Raw genomic sequence first — 23,572 nt, 5'->3', positions numbered from 1 at the left:
AAATTAACGTACCCTTAAAATTGACTGTTCATGTGTGTCAGTGGGCAAACTTACAAAATCAGCAAGGGATCAAATACTTATTTCCCCCACTGTAATATATACCACATTTCTCTGATCCACCCAGTCAGTGATTCCATCATAGAAGGAAATTGGATTAGTCAGGCATGACATGTTTGCTGCAAACCCACGCTGGCTCTGGTTAATTACTGTATTCTTATCGAAGTACTTACATGCTGTTTAATTTGTTCAAATATCTTTCCTGGTATAGAAGGCTCACTGGCCTGTAATTTCCTGGCTCCATCTTCTTTCCTTCAGTTGTCTCATCTTCCATAATGGGTGAAATCGAAAGGACTCGTACAAGCAAGCAACTGCAATTTTCCACATGTGCAGAGATGTTAAATTCTGTTGTGTACAGCTGGTTGCCTGGTTTACAGGCCACCCTGCTTTCTGTCAGTGGCCTGTTACCTAGGCAAGGAGCGCACGTCGCTCTGCCTTAGTGCCTGCAAGTGCAGCTATGAAGGTGGCTGGATCCCGTTGCCTCCATTCAGACTGCAGTTGCATGTCGATCTTCAGGAGCGCACCTTCCCTGGCCAGCAAGAAGCCAGGAGGCAGCAGAGTGGTGCCCTCCTGAATAAAGAACCTGTACCCCAGCCATTCCTCACTTGTGGGTGATTCAATCAGTGAAATCCTAGTCTTCAGGGTTTGTACTGAGCAGTTGTACTGTGGTTTTGTTTCACCACTGTAGTGCAGTCTGAATGTAACCTTCTTTGGTCTCGGTTCATCTATTTGTGGAAATGTTGCAGCGGTTACCTGCATATTTATCATGTGTACAGTTTGTCATGTCCCCACATCTTAGTCCTTCTGAAGAAGCCTTGCAGGGTTAGCCATCACTCTTCTTCCACAGCAGTGTTTTCCAATCTAAACCCTGCAGAGAATATAATGTAGTTGTCGGCGGCTACGTGCAATGTTTTGTGACTTCGTAGAGAGCTGGAATTTGCAGCCCTATTTCATCATACTCGCTCCAGTCATTTTCTCCTCCCTGTCAAACAGGTCTGTTGAACATAGAGCCTAGTTATGCAGTGCAGATGTCTGGGGAGAGGGGGAGGTTGGGATTGAAATGCCTCCACGCAATTTTCCCATGGGTGGAGTCTGACCTTAATAAGATTATCTACTTGCCATATTGCTGGCAGTCCTTGTGTTCGTGTGTATTGTTCTTGTAGTTGTCCCCCATGAAGAGATTAAAATGATACTGTGTGTTCGACGTATTACTGTGATTCTTGTGTCTGAATGTAATGTATTGTGACTGAATTTTAGCTTTTCTCCCCTCATGGTGAACTTCATGTCTGCTGCATACACAATCTGACATCCTGGGGGTGTAAGAGGCTTTAGTTAACATGTGGGATAGTCCTGCGGAGCAGCAATGTGAAGCTGGGATTTTTCGATGTGTTGTAAATGTGCAGTAAACACCGTACTAAAGGCTGTAAGATGTGAAAGCTGCATATATTGTATTGTGCGGACAATGCCAGTGTGTAGTATTTTATTACAAAGGTCGCTCCAGAAATGGGTAGCTTGAACCCACTGCTATCCTGAGAGCGTGATTCCTGTAGAAAGCCAAATACAACGCTAGTACATAAACAAGGTATGGAGTCGCACGAACGTTTCCACACAGCCCATGTCCAGGCCCCCGTGTTCTCCGGATCACTGTTGGACTAAGCGGTCCGTAAGGATATGGCAATAACCTTTAAATGGAGATCCTGTCCCCATACCTGTTTTTAATCATCTATTTGGCATATATGCTCAAAAAGCTCCTGGAGAGGCGCTAAACCTGTCTGTAAGCTTCTATTACCAGATGGAGGCCTGAACGGTGTCCTTTTGGCTGGTATCACTAAACCACAAGAACAGGTGTGGTTTCCCATCTCTTAGATCCTAATAAAAAGATCACATTTTTGTGCATGTCTGCAAACTGCCTGGACTCCATGCTACCAGTTTTCATTCCTTCCCCCCCCCCCCCCAAAGTTACTCCTTTCTGCTTCAAAAACCCTAGTAAAGCAAACACTGTCCAAATCGTCAAACTGTGCATTTCAGCTCCAAAAACTCAGCAGCAACTCAGTGCGCACGTACCCTAACGGTAGGTGATTACAATCAGGAATTACTAAGGTTATCACGCTACATATTCATGCAGCAGCCAGATTTACAGCATAGTGGATGACCACTATGCATGCAGTCTCCTGTGGATCACCCCCGGACACTGACATGCGGCACAACTTTCCAGGACCGCAGCATGTCGCTTTCTATTGCGGAGATACTAGTCTCCGCACCAGAAATCTAATCAATAGAATGTATTGAATGCAGTGAATGCGCATGTGCAGTGAACTCATGCGGATTTACCTGGGTTCAGCAAAAGGCAGCGTTTTAGACGCAGCGAACATAGGCTGTGTCCAATGCCCTGCTAATAACGGGTCATGGGCACATCGCCTTAAAGTGAAAAGATTCCAACAGAAACCTTAGCAGAACCAATTTTTGGTGCAGAGCTCTGCATGTGTGAATGCAGTCTTATATGGATAAATCGTGGTTTTTCCAATGGTGTTTGCTTGACAGACTTATCCTGACCCATACATTCACTGGCTTTTCCTGACGTTTTCGTTAAACAGTATATAATGCATGTTGTTAGGTGTTTGTAAACGGAGGATGTGAATATCTTAACATATTTTGGGGGGTCTACTCAAATTTTTTTTGTAACTTTGCAAATATTAAGTTTTAAAGAGGTGGTCCACTGCTTTAACATTGGCCAATCCTTAGGGTAGGTCATCAATATCTGATCCATGGTATGACTCCCTGCACTGACTGGTTATGGAGCTGCAGAGCTCAGTCTGCTGTATAGACACCTCAGCCGGCTACTGATTTGTATAAGGGCAGATGGGCTGTGGCCACTATACAGTAGAAGCAGCTGTGCTGGTCCATAAGGGTATGTGTCCACGTTCAGGAAATGCTGCGTTTATCCGCAGCGTCAAAAACGCAGTGTCCAGATGTTACAGCATAGTGGAGGGGATTTCATGAAATCCCGACTCCACTATGCGTTAAAAAACGCATGCGTTTTTGCCACGAAAACGCACATGCGGTGCGTTTTTTCAAAACGCAGCATGTTGCTACAATGAGCAAAACACGCAGGAACACCGCAGGTGACCTGCCAGTGACCTCAGGTGCAGTTTTGGTCAGGATTTTACTTGCATAAAATCCTGACCAAAGCCTGAAGCAAACCTGAACGTGGACACATACCCTTACTGGTCAGTTCTGGCTGATCGGCGGGGGTGCTGGGTCTGCCACCCCCACCAATCAGACATTGATGATCTATCCTAAGTATAGGCCATCAGTTCTAAAGTAGCAGACCGCCTCTTTAAGAAAACTAGAGGTTAGTTGCTGTTAATAAAAAGGGAAAAACTAACAGTACTTCTAACTGCTGCTCTAATTTACTGGCTGCTCCTGATACAGGGAGACGCTCGCAGATTATGGAGAGTGAGCAGCGCTGATTTTTGCCATTATATCTGAATACCAATTGCTGTAAAAAAAATAAACTATTACTTTCTGCAGAAAGCTGTTGTAATTATGAGATCTTTTAACACTGAAATTGCTTCAACTTACAGGGTATGTGCACACGTCAGGATTTTGTCAGGCTTTTTCCTCAGGTTTTGTAGCCAAAACCAGGAGTGGGTGATAAATGCAGAAGTGGTGCATATGTTTCTATTATACTTTTCCTCTAATTGTTCCACTCCTGGTTTTGGCTACAAAATCCTGACAAAATCCTGACGTGTGCACATAGCCTAAAATGTCTCCATCTGCCCGAGACTGTCGCAGCCCGTCCATACAGAGCGGGTCACAGTATGTCTACAGGTAGAGCGCTGTGTGTGCCGTAATGACGAGATGGTTGTATCTAGAGCTCTACAAATAATTATATTTTTGTTGCGCAAAAGCATTTATTCAACGGAGGCATCCATATTTCTGTTGCATATATTTTTTTTAGTTCTGTCCATTTAACTGTTGAGGAGTATTAAATGTTACACGGCACGTTGGTTGCAGCAAAAAAAAAAAAAAAAAATCTACATCAATGACGACCTGCAGCTCTGGCAGGAAACACTGAAGCCCATCCCCATGGTGAGATGATCCGTACGCTACAGTTGCTGGGCAACGGGTTGTAATATGCAGGCACATGTGCTTCGGCCTGCCTGTGCTCGCTGCTCTAGTCACTGTTTATGCTGTCGTGTTTTTTAATGACCAGGACATGGGTGACACGTTACAAGGTTTACCTTGTTCCTTTATTAATCCTCTCCCCTTCCCTAATAAGTGACGGTCTGTGGTGCACTTCTTTTGTAGACGTGGACTTGATAAATGCAGATTTGTAAACATTCTTCTTTATCTTACTTTTCTAATATTTTGCTCTTTTTGCTTTTCTGCAAAAAGTCACACGAAAGAGTTATTGACTTTGTAATTTTTTTTTTTTTTTTAGTTTTTTTTTCTTCCTCAGCATAAATCTGAAATGTCCTGTTCAAGGTCACACACAACCGATCACTGTACGGAAGCCAGATTCGCTGCCCCGTGCATGTGTAATGGCTGTGAACACATCCCCAGCAGCATTACCATTGATGGCAGGAAAGACACAATCTTTATCTCTATTAATGGCTGTAGATGAGATTAAAGTAGACCCATCTCCAATTGCTGCTCCTAGAAATGGTCAAGACAATCTGGGGGTTTATTGCATATTCTAGATCAGTGTTCCCCAACTTCGGTCCTCAAGAGCCACCAACAGGTCAGGTTTTTAGGATTTCCATAGTATTGCACAGGTGATCGAATGCTTGCCTGTCCAGGTGATGCAATTATCACTTGTGCAATTCTACGGAAATCCTGAAAACCTGACCTGTTGGTGGCTCTTAAGGACCGGAGTTGGGGAACACTGTTCTAGATTAAAGCCCTGAAATGTTACTTGCAGCCGTCCCCAAAGTCTTTCCTCACGACTGACGTGACTGGTGCAATTCTTAGTAACTTTCACCTGACCTGATTAGTGGTGATCAAATCCATAACATTTTTGCAGAATCACATGGGCGAGAATTGTGCCACATATTTTGCTTGGTGTCTTATCAGCCTATTCTTGCAAGTGTTGGATGGGTGAAAAGTTGAACTTTCGATCTTTAGTGAACTTATTTTTATTTATCCTCCTCCTCCCCCCCCCCCAAAAAAAAAAAAAAAAAATTAAAAAAAAAATATTGTTCTAATTTCTCCATGTTCCCGGCAGCGGTTCAGGTCTCGTTACAACATGTACCTGAGTGTGTGTTGAAGCAGTGTTTTTTTACTTCCTGACCTTGTTTCCTGGCAACATCGCCTGGCCGGTGCAGTCTTTTTTTCATTCCATGTCTGCGTGCAGCACTTACCTAGAAGAGAAATAATAGCTGTCAAGATTAAAGGCACCATTAAGATGTTCCAAATACAGTCTTGTCCTGCCTCAGCCATGGGTCCTGCAAAACACGCTGCAGGAAAACTGAGGCAGATACACTCAAAAAGGTGCTATGCATAGCCGGGCAGATTACCATTCTGCCTGTTGGGGGAGGGGGGACAGACTAACCTTGTCCCTTTTGTGGTCAATTCTGGCATTAACTAGCATAAACATGTAACTTAAAAAATTTTAGAAAGTCATTTTACTTGTCAAATTAACTAATCTGGTGTGGACAGTGCCGCAGATATGAAAGGTCCTAATGTTTAATGTATCAAAGTCCATGAATTTTGGTTTCGAATGTCGTCATGTTTTTAAACTTTTGCTTGAAAAACGCTGAATCCAATGCTTGTTTTTTGTGACTGGTTCACTTGAGCTTTCTGCAGCTTTGTTTTTTTTCTCCTATTCAATCTGAAAAAAAATTACCTTAAAGGGCCACTGTCACCCCCCTCCAGCCGTTATAAACTAAAAGGGCCACCTTGTGCAGCAGTAATGCTGCATTCTAACAAGGTGGCTCTTTTAGTTTTTGGTTCAAGTATTCCGAAAATAATGCGTTTTTAAACTTGGTCAAAATACCTGTCTTTAGACAGGGAGGCGGGTCCTCACTCCCCAGCTTCAACCGCTACTCTGCCGTCACTCCAATCTTCAGTGGCTTTCGGCGCCGCCCCCTCAGCGCTGTTTACGCTTCAAAACCGGAGCCTGCGCTGCGACCGCCCTGCTTGTGAAGCCCAGCCCCGCACTCTGCATAATGCATAACACAGTGCGGGGCTGGGATTCCAAAGGTGGGTGGCCGCACTGCCCGCACAGGCGCAGTCTGCAAGCCTGGCTGGGACGTCAGACGGCCAGAGCTTACTGCGCCTGCGCAGCACAGTAGTACACAGCGCAGGCGCTGCTTTTGAAGCGTAAACAGCGCTGAGGGGGCGGCGCCGAAAGCCACTGAAGATTGGAGTGACGCCAGAGTAGCGGTTGAAGCTGGGGAGTGAGGACCCGCCTCCCTGTCTAAAGACAGGTATTTTGACTAAGTTTAAAAACGCTTTATTTTCGGAATACTTGAACCAAAAACTAAAAGAGCCACCTTGTTAGAATGCAGCATTACTGCTGCACAAGGTGGCTCTTTTAGTTTAGAACGGCTGGAGGGAGTGACAGTGGCCCTTTAACATGATGCTTTTTAACAACGTCACCAAGAGGTAGAGGATAAGCATACATTTCTATAAAATGGATTATTGTATCAAAGGTAATGTGGGTCATGAGCATAGGAACACATGGGACAAGTATCGCTATAAATCTACAGATCAAAGCAAAACTGTGTACATAAAGGTGCTACCTGTAGAATGCCAGTATTGAGGTATAAGGAAATGGCACAACCACTGTGCTTACCTATGTACACTGGCATTACCTATGTACACTGGCATTACCTATGTACACTGGCATGTTGCCGGCTCAGATGTGTTTCTGCCACCTCAGGCAGTGAGATCTGATATGCCACATTTTTAGAAGAAAAAAATTTGTCCCAAAAGTACCATATATTTATTGTCACAGCTGCTTTAGTTGTCTGTTTTCCCAGCATGTTATAGTGTAGCTTTACATACAAGCCATGTGAAAAAGCAATTTCAGACCATGAGTGTCATGTGAACGGCTGCTGTTTGCCGGCATGACTGGGTAGCGTTTGCAGTTGCTTGGTGTGACGGGTGGTAGTAGAATACAGGAGAAAGTGATGGATATCAATTATTTAAAACCAGAATATATATTTTCTTGTAATGATGTAATGTGTTTTTTCCCTCCCTATTTTGATCACTTATTGCAATCTTTTGGGCAGGTGCTTCAACCAAATGCAATTCTTGCTGTAGGGGTATCTATCTTGGCTTTCTTTCTTTAAGGATTTTTTTTCTTTCCTAATTTAGCATTTGTTGTTCCAGTTAATTTTGTGTTGATATCTCCGACTTTTACTGCAGTGGTAATGCCGGATATGCTTATTTTTGTTTGATTTACTGCTTTATTTTTGAAGGATGTGGGAGAAGTTACTTTAAAAGGTGTCCTATTGGAAGTTAGAACCTTTGATCGTTTGCTTGTTTTATGTAGACAAAATTACATTCTCGTATGAAACCTATGCTTCACTGGAAGGCGAAATTGCGTCCTGTAGGGCTTCCAGCAGGTCCTCAACTGGTATGACCCATCAGCCTCCACACCTAGCAAATGTGTTATGGTGGGGTGATGGAACTGGGGGATGCACAGATGATCGCGCTATTTTAGTGATGCTCTGTGATTGATTGAAAGTGATTTTAATAGTTAAACAGTGACTGGATACTTCAAGATGCCGACAGTGTATCACTGCCAGCATCTCATGTGTACGGTGTGGGCTCGGCTCCTGAGCCTGCTCCATATATCTGCACTGGCTATGTGCACACATAGGAAGGGTCCTCTGCAGGTTCTCCCACAGCGGATTTGATAAATCTGCAGGGCAAAACCGCTGCGGTTATCCCTGCAGATTTATCGCGGTTTCCGCTGCAGGTTTACTCCTGCACTTATGCTGCATATGCAGCATCAATAGTAATGTTAAAAATAATAATAAAAAATGGGTATTACTCACCCTCCAACGTCCCAATCTCCTCGGCGCTGCACGCGGTGGTCTGGTTCCAAAGATGCTATGCAAGAAGGACCTTCGTGACGTCAGTCATGTGACTGCGACGTCATCGCAGGTCCTGCTCGCATAGCAACCCTGCGACCGGACGGCCGCGTGCAGCGCTGAGAGGTGAGTACATCATTATATTTAATTCTAATTTTTTTTTTTTTTTAACGCAAATATGGTTCCCAGGGCCTGGAGGAGAGTCTCCTCTCCTCCACCCCGGGAACCATCCGCACATGATCCGATGCACACGTTGCGGATTTTGCTGCGGGTCCGCAGCGTTTCTGCAGCTACGGGTCCGCAGCAGTTTACCATGAGTTTACAGTTCAATGGAAACCGAAAACGCTGTGCACATGCTGCGGAAAAAAATGCACGGGAACGCAGCGGTTTACAGTCCGCAGCATGTCACTTCTTTGTGCAGAATTGCGGCGATTCTGCACACATAAAAATGCATTGATCCACAAATAAACCGCAGCAAAAACGCACGAAAAATGCTGCGGATCCGCACAAAAAACGCAACAAATCCGCAGAGGAGAGGCAGAATCCGCACCAGAAATTCCTAAGGCTAATCCGCAACGTGTGCGCATAGCTTCATGCTGCAGATTGTAAACCGCTGCGTTCCCGCGTGGTTTTTTCCGTAGAATGTGCACAAATTTTCCGTTTCCCTAGAACAATGGCCACAATACCCAATTTTTTTTTACAGATCGCTCAGTGCACATGCACAGCATTTGCTTTGGTCTCAAACTACCATAGATCAGTAAAAGTTTACCGATCAGCTGTCGCATCATATAAAGGGACCCGAAGGGGTTCCGAATACAAGCAAATGTGCTCTGCTGGTCGGATGCCAGTTGGAGTGTGGAGATGAGGGTGGGATCTGGCCGTATTTGTCACTTTTTGAGACCGATTCGTTTAGCAGAACTTTAAACGGATTGTGACTTTTGTAGCAGAACAATGTGACTAATGTACTGTTGATGGACGTGTGAAGGTTGTGCTCACGTCTGGTTTTTGCTGCACAAATTTGTCAAAACCTGAAGGGGATCCTGATGCCAGCGAAGTTAATATGAAGCAATGTGTGCATGACCCGTCTTTCAGGTTTCTTTTTCTTTTTTTCTTTTTTTTTTTCACCCATTGAATTCAATGAAGTCAACTAGAAAGGCAGGTCTAAAAATGATTAGATTTACTGCGTCTTTGTAGCATTTTTACATGTGTTTTTAGACAGCAGTGAATCTTATAGGGAAGGATAATATAAATATATGCATACATACAGACCTAAGTGTACAACCCACCATTAAATAAAAAAAAAAATGAAGGGGTCTCCTATTTTTTAGTAACCAGTGAAAATAAAGTGGACAACTGAGCTATTAGATAGATAAGGGCCCTTCCTAGCCTAAAAATACCAGCTCACAGCCGCCCCAGAAGTGGAGCATATCACGAAATTCTGGCGCTTTGCCGTGACTTCACAGTTGCCCTGTTGTGGTGGTAATGGGGTTGTTATGGTCGATTGTCCGCAGTGAATTGTCCCAAATCACAGCTGACGCCAAGCTCTGGTGTTACTAACCTAGTGTGAAAAAAGAAAAACCGACACACAAATACCCTTTTCAAATAACCCCCCAACACTATCCCTCGTTAACCAATTGGTAAAAAAAAAAAAAAAAAGTTCCCGTCCAGTTCCGCAGTAGTCCACCGAATCCAACGTAGTCCACAAATGGAAACCTGAAAAACATAAACTGAGAAATAAAAACAAGACACACTTCATCGTTCATCAATTTGTTAGAACGAAATGTTCCCACGCAGGTCCGATGTAGGCTCCTGGAGGGCTGTGGGGTCTATAAGCCGAACCTCCCACTCCTCAAGGTCTCCCACTCCACAGCACTGGTCACTACTGGGCATAAGGTGGAGCACGGATCCATCTCAACTAAAAGCCCAGATCCGTAGATTAGGAATAGGACAGGTATTTATAGGACATTTCAGAACTTTACCAAATTCTTATGAAACATTTTTCAGCACATCCTGCATTGATCTGAGTGTGGATATGGTCAGTACTATTTTAAACATGGCTCAGTCTCTGTACGTTCTGCACTTGGCTCCTTTTTTTCCCCATTATTTTTATCCCCCCCCCCCCCCCTTTTTTTTTTTTTTTTTACACCCATGTTTGCTCCATATTTGTGACTGAGCAATGGAGAAAATGACTGAAACCAAAGAAAAAAAACATGAGAATTGAGCTAACCCAAGAAGAAATCAATACACATAAATAGGGAGAGATCAATCTGTATTACATGTCCACATTTCTCTGCTTTATTCTTCACTGTGGCCTGAAAAAGAGATTCACAGGGTACTAGATACACGGTAAACTGGACTCCTAATCTACTATAAAGGGTAAAGGGAATGTCATAATATATATATATATATATATATATATATATATATATATATATATATATATATATATATATATATACATATATATATATACACATATATATATATATATACACACATATATATATATATACACACATATATATATATATATACACACATATATATATATATACACACATATATATATATATACACACATATATATACACATATATACATACATATATACATACACACATATGCACACACATATGCACACACATGCACACACACACTAGATGGTGGCCTGATTCTAACGCATCGGGTATTCTAGAATATGCATGTCCGCGTAGGATATTGCACAGCGACGGAGTATACACCACAGAGCCACGTAGTATACAGACTTAAAAGAAAAAATAAACATATACTCACTTTCCGAAGGCCCGTTGAAGTCCTGGCCCTGTGTGCGGTGCATGCGGCAGCTTCCGGTCCCAGGGTTGGTATGAGTGCAGGACCTGTGATGACGTCGCGGTCACATGACCGTGACGTCATGGCAGGTCCTTCTCGCATACCATCCTTGCCACCGGAACCTGCCGCTTGCATGGAGCGGTCACCGGAGCGTCGCGAGGAGCCGGAAAGGCGGCGGATGGTGAGTATAGCAGTTTTCTTTTATTATAATTATTTTTAACATGACATATTTTTACTCTTGATGTTGCATAGGCAGCAAATAAGTAAATAGTTGGGGACACACGGGGTTAATAGCAGCTGTAACGGAGTGCGTTACACCGCGGCCTGTTACCGCAGCCATTGGAGGGGATTATGGAGCTGGCGCTGGGCACTGACTGCAGGGAAGTAGAGGAGGGACTAATCTGACTGTACCCGTCGCTGATTGGTCACAGCAGCCATGAAGGCAGCTGCCGAGACCAATTAGCGACGCGGGATTTACGTTACGGAAGTTGAGGACAGAAAGACGGAACTACCCCTTAGACAATTATAGATAGATAGATAGATATAAGATATATAGATATATATAATTTTTTAAAACAGGTTTGTTTACTGACTTTCTAGGCAATGTTCATTGTTAACAGGGGGAAGAGGTTAGCGCTGACCATTAGCTGTGAATGATGGCTCCTGTGTAGAAGTGTTTCTTTGTAATCCTGTTTGATATGTAAAGTGACAACATTAGGTTTTTTGTTTTGTTTTTGGTCAGTCCCTGGATGCAGATAACTATGTAACACCCCCACAAACATTTTGCGATTTTCTTTAAAATGATGTACCATAGAATGTAAGTCTGCAAGGACAGGGTCCTCTCCCCTCTGTACCAGTCTGTCACTGTAAACGTGTTTACTGTAAACTATATCTGTAACTCTGTATGTAACCCCTTTCTCATGTACAGCACCATGGAATTAATGGTGCTATATAAATAAATAAATAAAAAATAATAGTAATAATAATAATGTACCAGTAAACAATCAATGAGCCCCTAATCTTATTATATTCTTAATTTTGTCTTTCAGACTGTTGATGACGAAGCGATAGGGGCATAAATGAAGGCCAAATAAGCAAGGCAAAACGATGCCCAAGGGTGGGTGTTCTAAAACACCACAGCCAGAAGAATTCTCTCTCAGCTACGACATGGTGGAGAAACAAACTGGGAAAAAGGTAAAAAAAAATAAATAGTGGTCTGCCATCGTTGGCACTTCTGTACTCATAGCATGTTCAGTGCAAGGGTTGATTCTTGCAATTATATGGGTCTGATTGAAAATGGCAATTTTTGCATATACTAGGCTGCATTCATACATTCGTTACACACGTCCATGTGCTGTCTTTTTTTTATTTTTTTTTTAACTCCTTTCCAAGATATAATATACTGTTAGGGTATGTGCACACGTTGCGGATTCTCTGCGGATCCGCAGCGTTTTTTGAGGTGCAGAAACGCTGCAGATCCGCAATTGATTTACAGTACAATGTAAATCAATGAGGAAAAAAAAAATGCTGTGCACACTTTGCGGAAAATCCGCTGCGGAAACGCTGTGGTTTAAAAGTAGCATGTCACTTCTTTTTTGTGAATCTGCAGCGTTTTGTACCCACTCCATTATAGAAATCTGCAGGGGTAAAAACCGCAGCAAATCCGCAAGAAAACCGAAGCAAAAACGCACAAAAAAAAAACGCTGCGGAACCGCACAAAAAACCACAGGTGCGTTTTCTGCCAGGAGAGACAGAATCCGCACCAGAAATTCCTAAGCCTAATCCGCAACGTGTGCACATACCCTTAAAGGGAAGGTGCCATCCCAAAAAAATTTTTTACAGCAATTGTAAAAATGTAAAGAATTAATGTTTACATTTTCTTAAAAAAAATTATCATTTGTTTATAATTTAGTAAAATATGAAAAATAATTTGAAAAGTTTTGGAATTTCCACTTTTAAACGCTAGAGGGAGCAGCTGCTGAAATTTCAGAAAAACCTAGTGTACAACTAGCTCACATTACTGCACTGCAGTAATTATGGGCGGAGTCTGCTGACGTGTTTGATGTCACTCCTCTCCTCCCCTTCTGGGTGTTTGCTAAGGGATAAGAGAGGATGATATTCAGGAACCCAGTGAGCAGCCATTTTGTTAGTGACTGCAGAATAAGGCTGCCGTCACACTGTCAGTATTTGGTCAGTATTTTACATCAGTATTTGTAAGCCAAAACCAGGAGTGGAACAATTAGAGGAAAAGTATAATAGAAACATATGCACCACTTCTGCATTTATCACCCACTCCTGGTTTTGGCTTACAAATACTGATGTAAAATACTGACCAAATACTGCTAGTGTGACGGCAGCCTTAAACTACTTTCACACTAGCGTCGTTTGCAATACGTTGCAATGCGTCGTTCAGGAGAAAAAAAAACGCATCATTTGTTGTTTACAAAATGCGTTTTTTTTCCCATAGACTAACATTACCGACGCATTGGGAAGTATTGCCACACGTCGCAACCGTCGCGTTTTGGCGGACCGCCACCACAAAAAAATTACATGTAACGTTTTTTTGCACGTCGTGTCCGCCATTTTCGACCGCGCATGCCCGGCCATAACTCCGCCCCCTCCTCCCCAGATCTTGCAATGGGGCAGCGGAAGCGTCGTAAGACTACTTCTGCTGCCCACGTCGGACATTTCTTTCACAGCATGCGTCGGTACGTCGGCCCAACGCACTGCGACGGGCCCGTACCGACGCTAGTGTGAAAGCAGCCTTATACTGACTACTGACAAGTAGACAGTCACCGAGGATGGCGGGCAGCAAGGATTCTGGGACATATGTGGTGGAGGGAGTAGGGTGACAGCAGCACAGAGTATTTCAGGAGAGCAGTGTGCTGGTCTATGGGGGGGACCTTGTTTGGTGTGCGGAGCAGCCAGAGATTTACATAGAGCGCTGTCTTTTATACACATGGATGGACCGTCTGCTCCACAGAAATCCAGGAAACATTTCTGCGGATTGATGGCCTGTTCTGATCCAGACTTTGCATGCAAAGACCCCATTCCCCTCCTCAGATCCTGTCTTCTCCATCCTGTCCTGGCGATGTGTGAAAGCGAGGCGACAGGCGAAGTACGGGGTGACGCTGGGAAGGAAATGTAGCCATATAGTAACGATAAACATGGGACCCCTCTCTTCAGCTGCCTCACCAGCCTTCCCCTGACTGCACCTAACTGGAGGTCATGCTGCCCCCTCTATTACCCCAGACCCGCGTGCATGTGCTCAGCCAGAACCACCATAGAATGGGTCCGCTTTCTGAAGATAATACTGCCATAGTGTTCTCACATACCGCCATATAGATCACACAATACCGCCATATAGATAACACACAATACTATCAAATAGATCACACAATACTGTCATACAGTCCTCACATAATACCACCATATAGATCACACACAATACCACCATATAATTCTCACAATACTGATCAAGCATAATACCACGTCATATAGATCTCACATAATGCCATAATACAACATGACCCCTGCAGCTCCTGTTATCACACGCATTGAGTTGTGTGTGCAATGGGGAAAGATATGCAGGGGGGAGAGGAGTGCATAGGAGAGAATTAGATACACGGTTCACCAGACAGTATCACACAGGATAGGATTAGATACACGGCTCAGCAGACAGTATCACACAGGATAGGATTAGATACACTGCTCAGCAGACAGTATCATATAGGATTAGATACACTGCTCAGCACAGTATTGTGATAGAAACACAGTCTGATGTCCTGTGAGGAGCTGCAGTGAGAGGCAGGGTCGGAGCAGCACAGAGCCTCCCCCATCCCCCTCTGTTACCTCTCTGTAGCTCCTGATAAGAGGACATCAGATCACAGCACTTCACCCTCTTTAGCTATTCTAGAGATTAGAGCCAGGGCACCAGGCAGCATAGCAGAGGACAGGGAACGTCAGCTGCTGACAGTGTGAAGGGGAGACAGCTGGAGCTGTCCCTCCTATAACAAAGCAGCTCTCAAGTCACAGTGAGTGGAGCTCACACACTGTGGGCTGAAGAAAGATGGCGCCGACCTCCTGCCTCTGCTGTGATGTGGAGACAGCCCAGTGGGCGCGGCCAGATCACAGCAGGGAGCAGCACAATGATAGGTATGCGGTCAGACGCCAACTGCTGAGTCTTATGCCCAGGGCTGCCGTATTTGCAGAGTGTAAGTGTCGTGCTGGGACTCTTACACTTCTGCAAAGCAAAATGGCGGCGCCCAGTGGCTGCAAAAATAATGAATAATAAAAGATATTAAAGTTAAAAAAAATAATTTTGTATTAAAAATAATTGTTTATATAAACAATCATTTTTAATACAAAAACAAAATTGCGGCACCTTCCCTTTAAGTCATTGGTCAGGTTCCCAGTCCTTGATGCACATTTAGGTACTGAGCTTGCACCTTTCCTGGCGCTGATGTAACGCAGGCATGTGGGAACTGGTATTTATGAATGTTTTTGTATGGTATGACTATCTGGAGTAAAGGGATAATCAGTTAAAATTTGAAAATAGCTATTTTTTTTATTTTTACAGGTTTGTAAAATTTCTGATGTTTTGTTTATTTATAAAACAAATCAACCTAAATTTACAATTATCATAAATAAAAACACAAACTCAAAATCATTGGGATTTGTTGAAGCGTTAGAGTTATTACCACATAAAGGGACGCTGGTCAGATTTTTTTTTTTTAAATATCAAGTGGCCAGTTCACTAAGGGGTTAAAATTATACAGACATGGAGAATTATGGTGACCAGTCATTTTTACCATATGAAGAATACGGTAGAAACAAAACGTACAATTGTGGTTTTCAGGGTTTTTTTTTCCTCTGACAATCCATGGCCTCCATTCATTTTGCCATTTACTCCAAACTACTTGTCCCCTCAAATATGAAGCCCTCATACATCTGTCAATGAAACGAAGAGCAAAAAAATGAAAAATCGCCCATAAGGAAGGCGTTAAGCAGACGGCCCACAGACCCATAGTTTCAATGATTCATGCACATGTTGTGGTGTTTTGTTTTTTGTTTTTTTCACTTTCCAGTCTGTAAGACTGAGGATGCCCTGTCCTCATCGGTTTAGTGGATCAGTCTCGTCCATCAAAGTTTCTGGGGATCTGATAAAACACTGAAGGTCTTCCATTTTTCATTAGTGTTTCATTTGCTTTTTCCTGATTTGCAAAGAGTGAATGGATTAAAAGACAAAAGGCCCCAGTGTGAGAACAGTATAGGGCAGTATGGGCAGCACGGTGGCGCAGTGGTTAGCACTGCAGCCTTGCAGCGCTGGAGTCCTGGGTTCAAGCCCCACTAAGGACATCATTTGCAAAGAGTTTGTATGTTCTCTCCGTGTTTGCGTGGGTTTCCTCCGGGCACTCTGGTTTCCTCCCACATTCCAAAGACATACTGATAGGGAATTTAGGTTGTGAGCCCCATCGGGGACAGCGACGATAATTTCTGTAAACTGTAAAGCGCTGAGGAATATGTTAGCGCTATATAAAGATTTTTATTGGGGCCCCTTGCAGTCCGATAATTGACAGATGTTACTACTTGTCACCCTTATGGCTGCACAGGATGCCCTCCGGGTGTATCCGCTGCCGGCAGCATTTGAGGAGGCGCACTGATGTTAGTCCGATCCCTGGATCTGTCCAGTATCGTAGTATTGCTGATTGGTAACGAGCTTGTGAGCGTGCCCTCCGTGCCTAATAGACACGCCACCGCTCATGCTATTTGTTGGATTCTGGCCACCTTAGCAAATTTGCCTCTTATTACTGTGTATATTCCTACTGGGAACAGGCCTTATTGGGAAACTGTAATGTCACTAATATGAAGAATTCCTCTGAATATACCGTAAATCTCATGTCTGCATTTGGTTGTTTGTTTTCGGTTGTCGCCGGCCCTGGAGATGGTGACTCACAGCTCGGTCACCGCTGCTGCAAGGAGGGAATCATCCATGTTTTCTGCAGCCGAGGGATTCGCTGTCTTCTGTATAATTACATTATGGTGTATCTAGATCGTCCTGTACGAAGAACATTTATTTGTATGTGGGGATGACAATACGCTGCTGTCTTATCAGATTCGAGGTTGCGGCTGGCCATCTAATATTTAGTGTACTCTTTTCGTTTCATTCTGTCTGTAGTGCTGGGTTTTCGCCTGCACTAATGTTTACGCTGAGTTTTCACATAATTTTAATATTTAGTTTTAATATTTTTATCAGGAAGATCTGACTACCTGAAAACCACCCCTCAAATTCCAGCTAAAGGGGTCATCGGTGATTAGCTACGATGGTGATTTGTAATTTGCAGTCACATAATCTGTCTGCAGACTTTTCTTCTGACCTCCTTAAATGCTGCCATAGGCCCGCATTCACTTTTTTTATCCTCCATCTGTATTGTATTTATCTACTTACCATTTATTTAACTAAATTTGCACACTTAACTCCCCTGTTTCTGCAGTGGGTCCCCATGGTGGACTCACTATAGAGATCGGTCTTGATGCATGCGATATGTCAGGGTTTGTTGGTGTTTGAAGGTAAGTCGGAGCCATATCTTTCCTTGGCCCTGTTTTAGGTGGTGTGACAATGAATCTGGTTGGAGGTAAGATGCCCACTTGATGGGTGCAGGCTCATTCAGAGACTTAGCCAGGGGTGCATCCAACCCGGAAACCAAGGGCACTTAACTGACAGAACTACAAAGCTATCAGCCATGTGAGCGGGTGCACATGTAAACACGGACATTAAATTGGGTGAAATGCGGGCAATCATGGTAATGGCTTGCTTTAATACAATTCCATTTTTTTCTTCGCTGTCGCTCTCCCTTCCGCTGTGTTCTGGGTCAGTGGAAATAGTTTGATCTTGTGCTCACCCTTTCATCTGCCAGGATCTAGTTAGGATTAGATGCTGCTTTGGTCTCATGGTAAAAATCTTCCTCCCAGCCATCTCCATAGCAGATAATAGCGTAACTATTAACCCTTTTCCCTCTATTGTGGGAGAATAAGTTATACTTGTGAATCAACAGTGCGGTAGTAAAGCTAATCCAGGGTTTACTGTTCACTAGTTTTGATGTGATTTATATATTGAAGGCATAGAGGTATAGAAAGTTGCTGGTGTGCCCTTTCATTTCTCAATAAAAGGCTGATAAAGGAAGACTGATTTTTAATTCCTTGGAATGTGGGGAAAACTTTTTTTCACAAAAAATATAAACTTTAGGCCACATTTTTTTTATTTTTACAAGGGTGACAGTATCCCCAAATTTGTATTGCAATTTCTACTGACCATGCCAATACCCCACATGTAGGAGAAAACTGTGGGCGCACGGCAGAGCTCGGAAGTGAAGGAGCGCCTTTTGTCTTTTTGAATGCACAATTTCTGGAACAGTAATCTGACGCCATGTCGCGGATTTGGAGAGCCCCTGGTGTTCCTTAACAATGGAAACCCCCCCCCCCCAACAAGTGACCCTATTTTGGAAAGTAAACTCCTTGACGAGTACATTTTAGATGTGTGGCGAGCGCCTTGAACCGCCCGGTGCGTTACAGAAGTTTTATAATGTTGAGCTGTGAAAATAAATAATATTTTCCCCACAAAAAATGTTTATAGCCCCAATTTATTTTCACAGGGGTAACAGGAGAAATTGCACCATACAATTTGCTGTGCAGTTTCTCTTGAGTACGCAGATACCCCATATGTAGGGGAATACTACTTTTGAGGCAAAGTGCAAAATTTGGAAGGGAAGAGGCACTTTTTTGGATTTCTGATTTTGCTGGAGTGGTTTTAGGGTGCCATGTGTATTGGCAGAGCCCCTCAGGTGCCAGAACAGAAACCCCCTCTATAATTCATCTAGTGGCACAGGGATCATATCGACCCCACATGTGCATCACAATTTTATACCATTAAGTGCAGAAAGAATACATTTCTAGCACTGAAATGTTTTAGCTCCAAATTTATTTATTTTTTATAGGGTTAATAGGATATATATATATATATATATATATATATATATATATATATATATATATATATATATATATATATATATATATATTTATATTATACAACAAACTGGGATCCACTTTTTCCTGAGTGCGCCATTACCCTACATGTAATCAGGAAATATTTTTTAGGCGCAGTGCAAAGCTCCAGAAGGCAAGGAGCACCAGCAGGTTCAGTGCAATACAGCATGTTGAAACATATAAAGGCAAAAAGCACCGAGAAAACCATGTGTAATCCTAAAACACAACACTTTATTGAAACATATAAAAACAGTGTAGTAGGGTAATGAACAGGGAACAGACCAGAAATGTGGGACCACAAGTCAAAGGTACTAGATCAATATGAAAGTTAAAAAAAAAAAAAAAAAAAAAAAGTATAGCAGCAGGTTAGGATATATTAAGTACCTAAGGGGGAGAACCCACCAACTCAACAGTACTCCATTCAATTAAATATAATTTAATGTTCAAAGCATACAAATCATATGGATGGTAAAGTACTGGGACCTGCGATGCCACCACCCCAGTACTGCTTATCCATATGGAGACACTCGGGGAGTTATGGAGCGCAGATTATCCTCAAATAGTTTGCGGACTCAATATACAGAACCCCTAATTGCTATAAGAACAGAATTTCCCTTCAAACGACCCAATTATTTTAAATTATACCACTTTGGGAATTGACGTGCAGGTGTAGGGATGATTTTGACTCCATGGGTGTTTTCCATAAACAAGCAGCAGTGGATGTTGCCTATGGAAAATTGCAAACTGGCGCTGTAGTAGCCAGTACATTATGCCCAGCTCATGCTCCTGGAAACACGCACCCTTAAATTAGGTGGGCTCTCATCATTACTGAAATGCCAAACATGTGGACACTGTGGTTTAGGTACACTGTGGTGCTCAGAAGGGAAGGGGGCTTTTGCATTTGGGAGCGCTGAATTTGTTTAGAGGGGGTTAGGAGCCATTTCACTTTTCCCAGAGCCTTTGTGCTGCCAGTAACATGGAAGCCCCTTATATTTCCATTGACTGATGACAGACCTGAGTACAGACTTGCTTTTTTGTGGATTGAGTTGAAGCTTTTGTAAGGAACATGCTACATAACATTTAGGATCACATTTATCTTGCGCTCTGTGCTGAGCACTTACTTTAAGGTTTCCATCTAAATCTTGAGTGACGTGATTCAGATGAAACCCCCGAGGGACCCATTCACTATGAGGCAGCAGTTATTCTGGACTCTCGTCTGGCCTGTGGTCAGCGGTTTCTTTTACAGACTTGCACAAAACTGTGGCCAAAGGCACTTTTATACCATCCTAAAGACAGACCCCGCCAGATGACAGGTTGTATGGCGCCCACAGTTCCTTAATCTGCCTCATTATAGGGAATCTTCTTCCGTGGGTTCCGTCTGAATCATGTATTTCAGAGATTGACATGGAAGCCTCAGTGCAAGCGCTCAGTGTAGAGCGCAGGATAAATGTGCTCCGAGCCTTACTGTGATCTTTACGAGGCAGAATGAGAAAATCCAGAACACGTGAAAAATCGGTTTTAATTTTTTTTATGCCGTTCCTCGTTGCGGTATAAGTCATTTAGCGACTTTTATCTTGGGGTCAATACGATTACACAGATACCAGATTTATATCAGGTTTTTATGTTTGGCTGCAGTCACAACCTAAAAAATGCCTATTGTGTATCACCATGCTTTGATTTATAATTTTTCTATATTTCGATTAACGTAGTCATGTGAGGAGGGCTTGTTCTTTGCGGGACGAGTTGACGTTTTTATTGGTAACATTTTCAGAAACATTACTTTTTTTTTTTTTTATATAGCTTTCTATTCAGATTTTTGTGAGGCAGAATGAACCAAAAACAGCAATTCAGGATTTTCATTCTTTTGGGGGGAGGGGTGGTTTTCGTTCCACGTGTGGTAAAATTAAGGCAGTTTTATTGTTCGGGTCAGTATGATTACAGCGATACCTCATTTATATTGTTTTTTTTGTTTTGGCGCTTACACAATAAACAATTTTTATATAGAAAATCATTATTTTTGCATTGCTTTTCTCTGAGAGCTATAACTTTTTTCTGCTGAGTGAGCGGTTTGGCAGGTTGTTTTGCGAGACAAGATTATGTTTTCAGTGGTACCATATTTCCATTTGTATGTTTGATTGTGTTTTATTCCACTTTTTGTTCGGCGGGGTGATAAATAACGTATCCATACGTCCCAGGTCACAGGGATATGTATGAATACGTCTCGGATGAGAAAGGGCTTAAAGGGTATCTGTCACTGCCCCCAATGTCTTGCTAGTGATGCAATGTGCATCACTAACATGGTCTTCTCAAGCATAACTTCATCTTGATCACAGTTTATGCCAAGCTGTAAGACGTTAAAAATTTGCCCATATTTAATGTGACTTTAGTACTTTGTATGAATTGTTTTTCTTGTGTAAACAGGCGTCTTCACAACTATATATAATCTCCAAGATCAAAGCAAAAATTAGAATGTTGTAATGCTTTCCAAGGTGAAGCACACTGGGGGAAAAAAATACTTGTATCCTGGAGAAACCTGCACAGAATTTCTTTATAGATGTTTCCAGTCTTTGTAACCTGGAAAGCTTACTGCTGGGTCATGTAGTGGGATGCCTGGCTGGATCAGTCAAGGAGTATGTGTGATGGCATCCTTACAGGGGTGGTCTTGACTGCTGGTATCCCAGTATCTGAAATCATCAAGGCTGTAAGAAGTCTGGTGTCTACTTTGTCATTTCCAGGAGCCCTGAATGTGATCAGAGATATAGTAATGTGCACTTTAGCTATTTACTTCCAGGCTTCATACTGATTCCTTATTAATAAAGCTGAGGTGTAGAAGGTCTATGGATGTAGCCTCATTTACAAACCGAAAATTGCCTTACCGACTGAATCAATAAAAATAATGCACTAATATAAAAAATTACTTATGCAGCAAATGCCTAATACAAAGGGAGGGTTATTGATTTGAAGCAGGAGCTGCCCTGCAAGATCCATAATGGCATACATGTTACACGACTGCAACTTTTTTGCAACACACACAACCAATCCTGTTATGTAACATGGCCACAAGTAACGGTCACCGCTGCAGATGGTGTAAAGCTCCTCATCCAGCAGAGCCGCTGGCCGTCCTTAAAGTTGCACAGAACAGTATGTTACTTGTGATTGTGTGTTAGATTTCCCCAATCTTCCAATTTTGTCTTTAACCACTCAGGTGACCTTAACCCCTATGTTTTCATGCTTTCGTTGTGGTGCAGTCCGTCTATTTTCATCCCAGTTTTAGCTGGTGGTAATTGCTTTTATTGCTGCTGTGTGTGGCACTCCAGTCTACCATCTGGCTTTATCAATAAACCCATGCCAGCGAGCCTGTAAATTACACGTGTAACACAAGCCTCCATCCAACTTCCTGCTTTCCTTCTGGGCGGTTTCCCTGGCTGCAGTCAGTCTGGGCCACTTGGAAGACAATATCTGTTCCTGTTTTGTCTATTAATAGAGACACCCATTGTCTGAGTTGTTTCAATTTTAGATGGTCGCTAATAAAAGGGGTCCAGCTGCAGCCAAGATCACTATCGATTAATGGTTTTGTGTTACGGGAAGGTCTTTGAGTTTGTGCTGTCGTTTTTTTTTCCCCACTCGGTGTTGCTTCTGACGCCGATCTTTAAAGTCACGGTGTAAGCTGGGCTCTGTGGTTTGGTGCAAGTAGCCTTCATTATAGGACCTTTTTCCTAACAAATGGTTAATGTATGTCCTTATGAAGTTGTGGGCCATAGATATTATAAAAACATAGACCTTATAGATGTAAAAGTGGTGTCCAAACTTGGGATAAAAGTTTGCAGTCATTCTAAGGCCAGGGAAGAGTTGAATATTGAGGTTGTTTCGTTCTACCTGACTTCTAGGTTTTCAGCGACGTTTATGACCAGCCATAATATCGCTAATCTTCTTCCTCCTAGTTGTAAGGACTTTGATTCTGTACTATTTCACAATCAATCTAAATAGTTTGCTTGAAGTCCGCTCTTTGTCTAAGAGACTGACGGCGATGGCTAAATACAGTGACTATTTCTAGTGGTCCCATTAATTATGTATGAAGTGGATAACTTCATCACCTCCGCTCCATCCAAGTTAGGTTTCCTGAGCCCCGATTTTGATTGCTGGGGGTCCAATAGAGAAAAACTTGCAATTTTGGGGCAACTCTTAATGTTATTAGTTATCCTATCCCCAGAAAAGCGCCAAATTCAACCTGAAATATTTATCAGCAAATGTCATGATTTACTGTTGGCTATCATATTTTTTTTTTCCCTAAATGTAACCCTTTTGACTGTCGAATACATTGTACACATCATTCACCTTTTCAAGTTTAGGTACCGATGTGCCTAAAGTGAAGTTTCATGTTTTAAAGCAGTCTATGATTTATATTGATTTTAAAGGATCTGTATATTTTTAATTTTTTCTTTCAGGATAAAGATAAAGTTTCCCTGAATAAAACTCCAAAGTTGGATCGAAATGATGGAGGGAAAGAGAAAACTACTAAAAGAAAATTGCCTTTCTCGGTAGGAACAAATGGAGATCAGAAAGATTCAGACACAGGTAACGTTCTGCCCAACGTT

The 23,572-nt window shown here is 42.6% G+C and overlaps 1 protein-coding gene across 3 annotated transcripts in view; it reads left to right on the top strand.

Annotated features, from left to right (window-relative positions):
• ANKRD11 (ankyrin repeat domain containing 11) overlaps positions 1 to 23,572 on the top strand; it is a 264,776-nt gene that overhangs the window by 201,309 nt on the left and 39,895 nt on the right. For all 3 annotated transcript variants that reach the window (XM_077288443.1, XM_077288441.1, XM_077288442.1), the window contains 2 exons: positions 11,981 to 12,125; positions 23,423 to 23,552. In XM_077288443.1, the coding sequence (XP_077144558.1) occupies positions 12,039 to 12,125; positions 23,423 to 23,552 (217 nt within the window). In that variant the 5' untranslated portion in view covers positions 11,981 to 12,038. The remainder of the gene's footprint in view (positions 1 to 11,980; positions 12,126 to 23,422; positions 23,553 to 23,572) is intronic.

This window comes from Ranitomeya variabilis, chromosome 2 (assembly GCF_051348905.1).
Source record: "Ranitomeya variabilis isolate aRanVar5 chromosome 2, aRanVar5.hap1, whole genome shotgun sequence".
Classification (NCBI taxonomy): domain Eukaryota; kingdom Metazoa; phylum Chordata; class Amphibia; order Anura; family Dendrobatidae; genus Ranitomeya; species Ranitomeya variabilis.
Note: the sequence above shows the minus strand (reverse complement) of the source record. Positions and strands in the feature narration are given on the sequence as shown.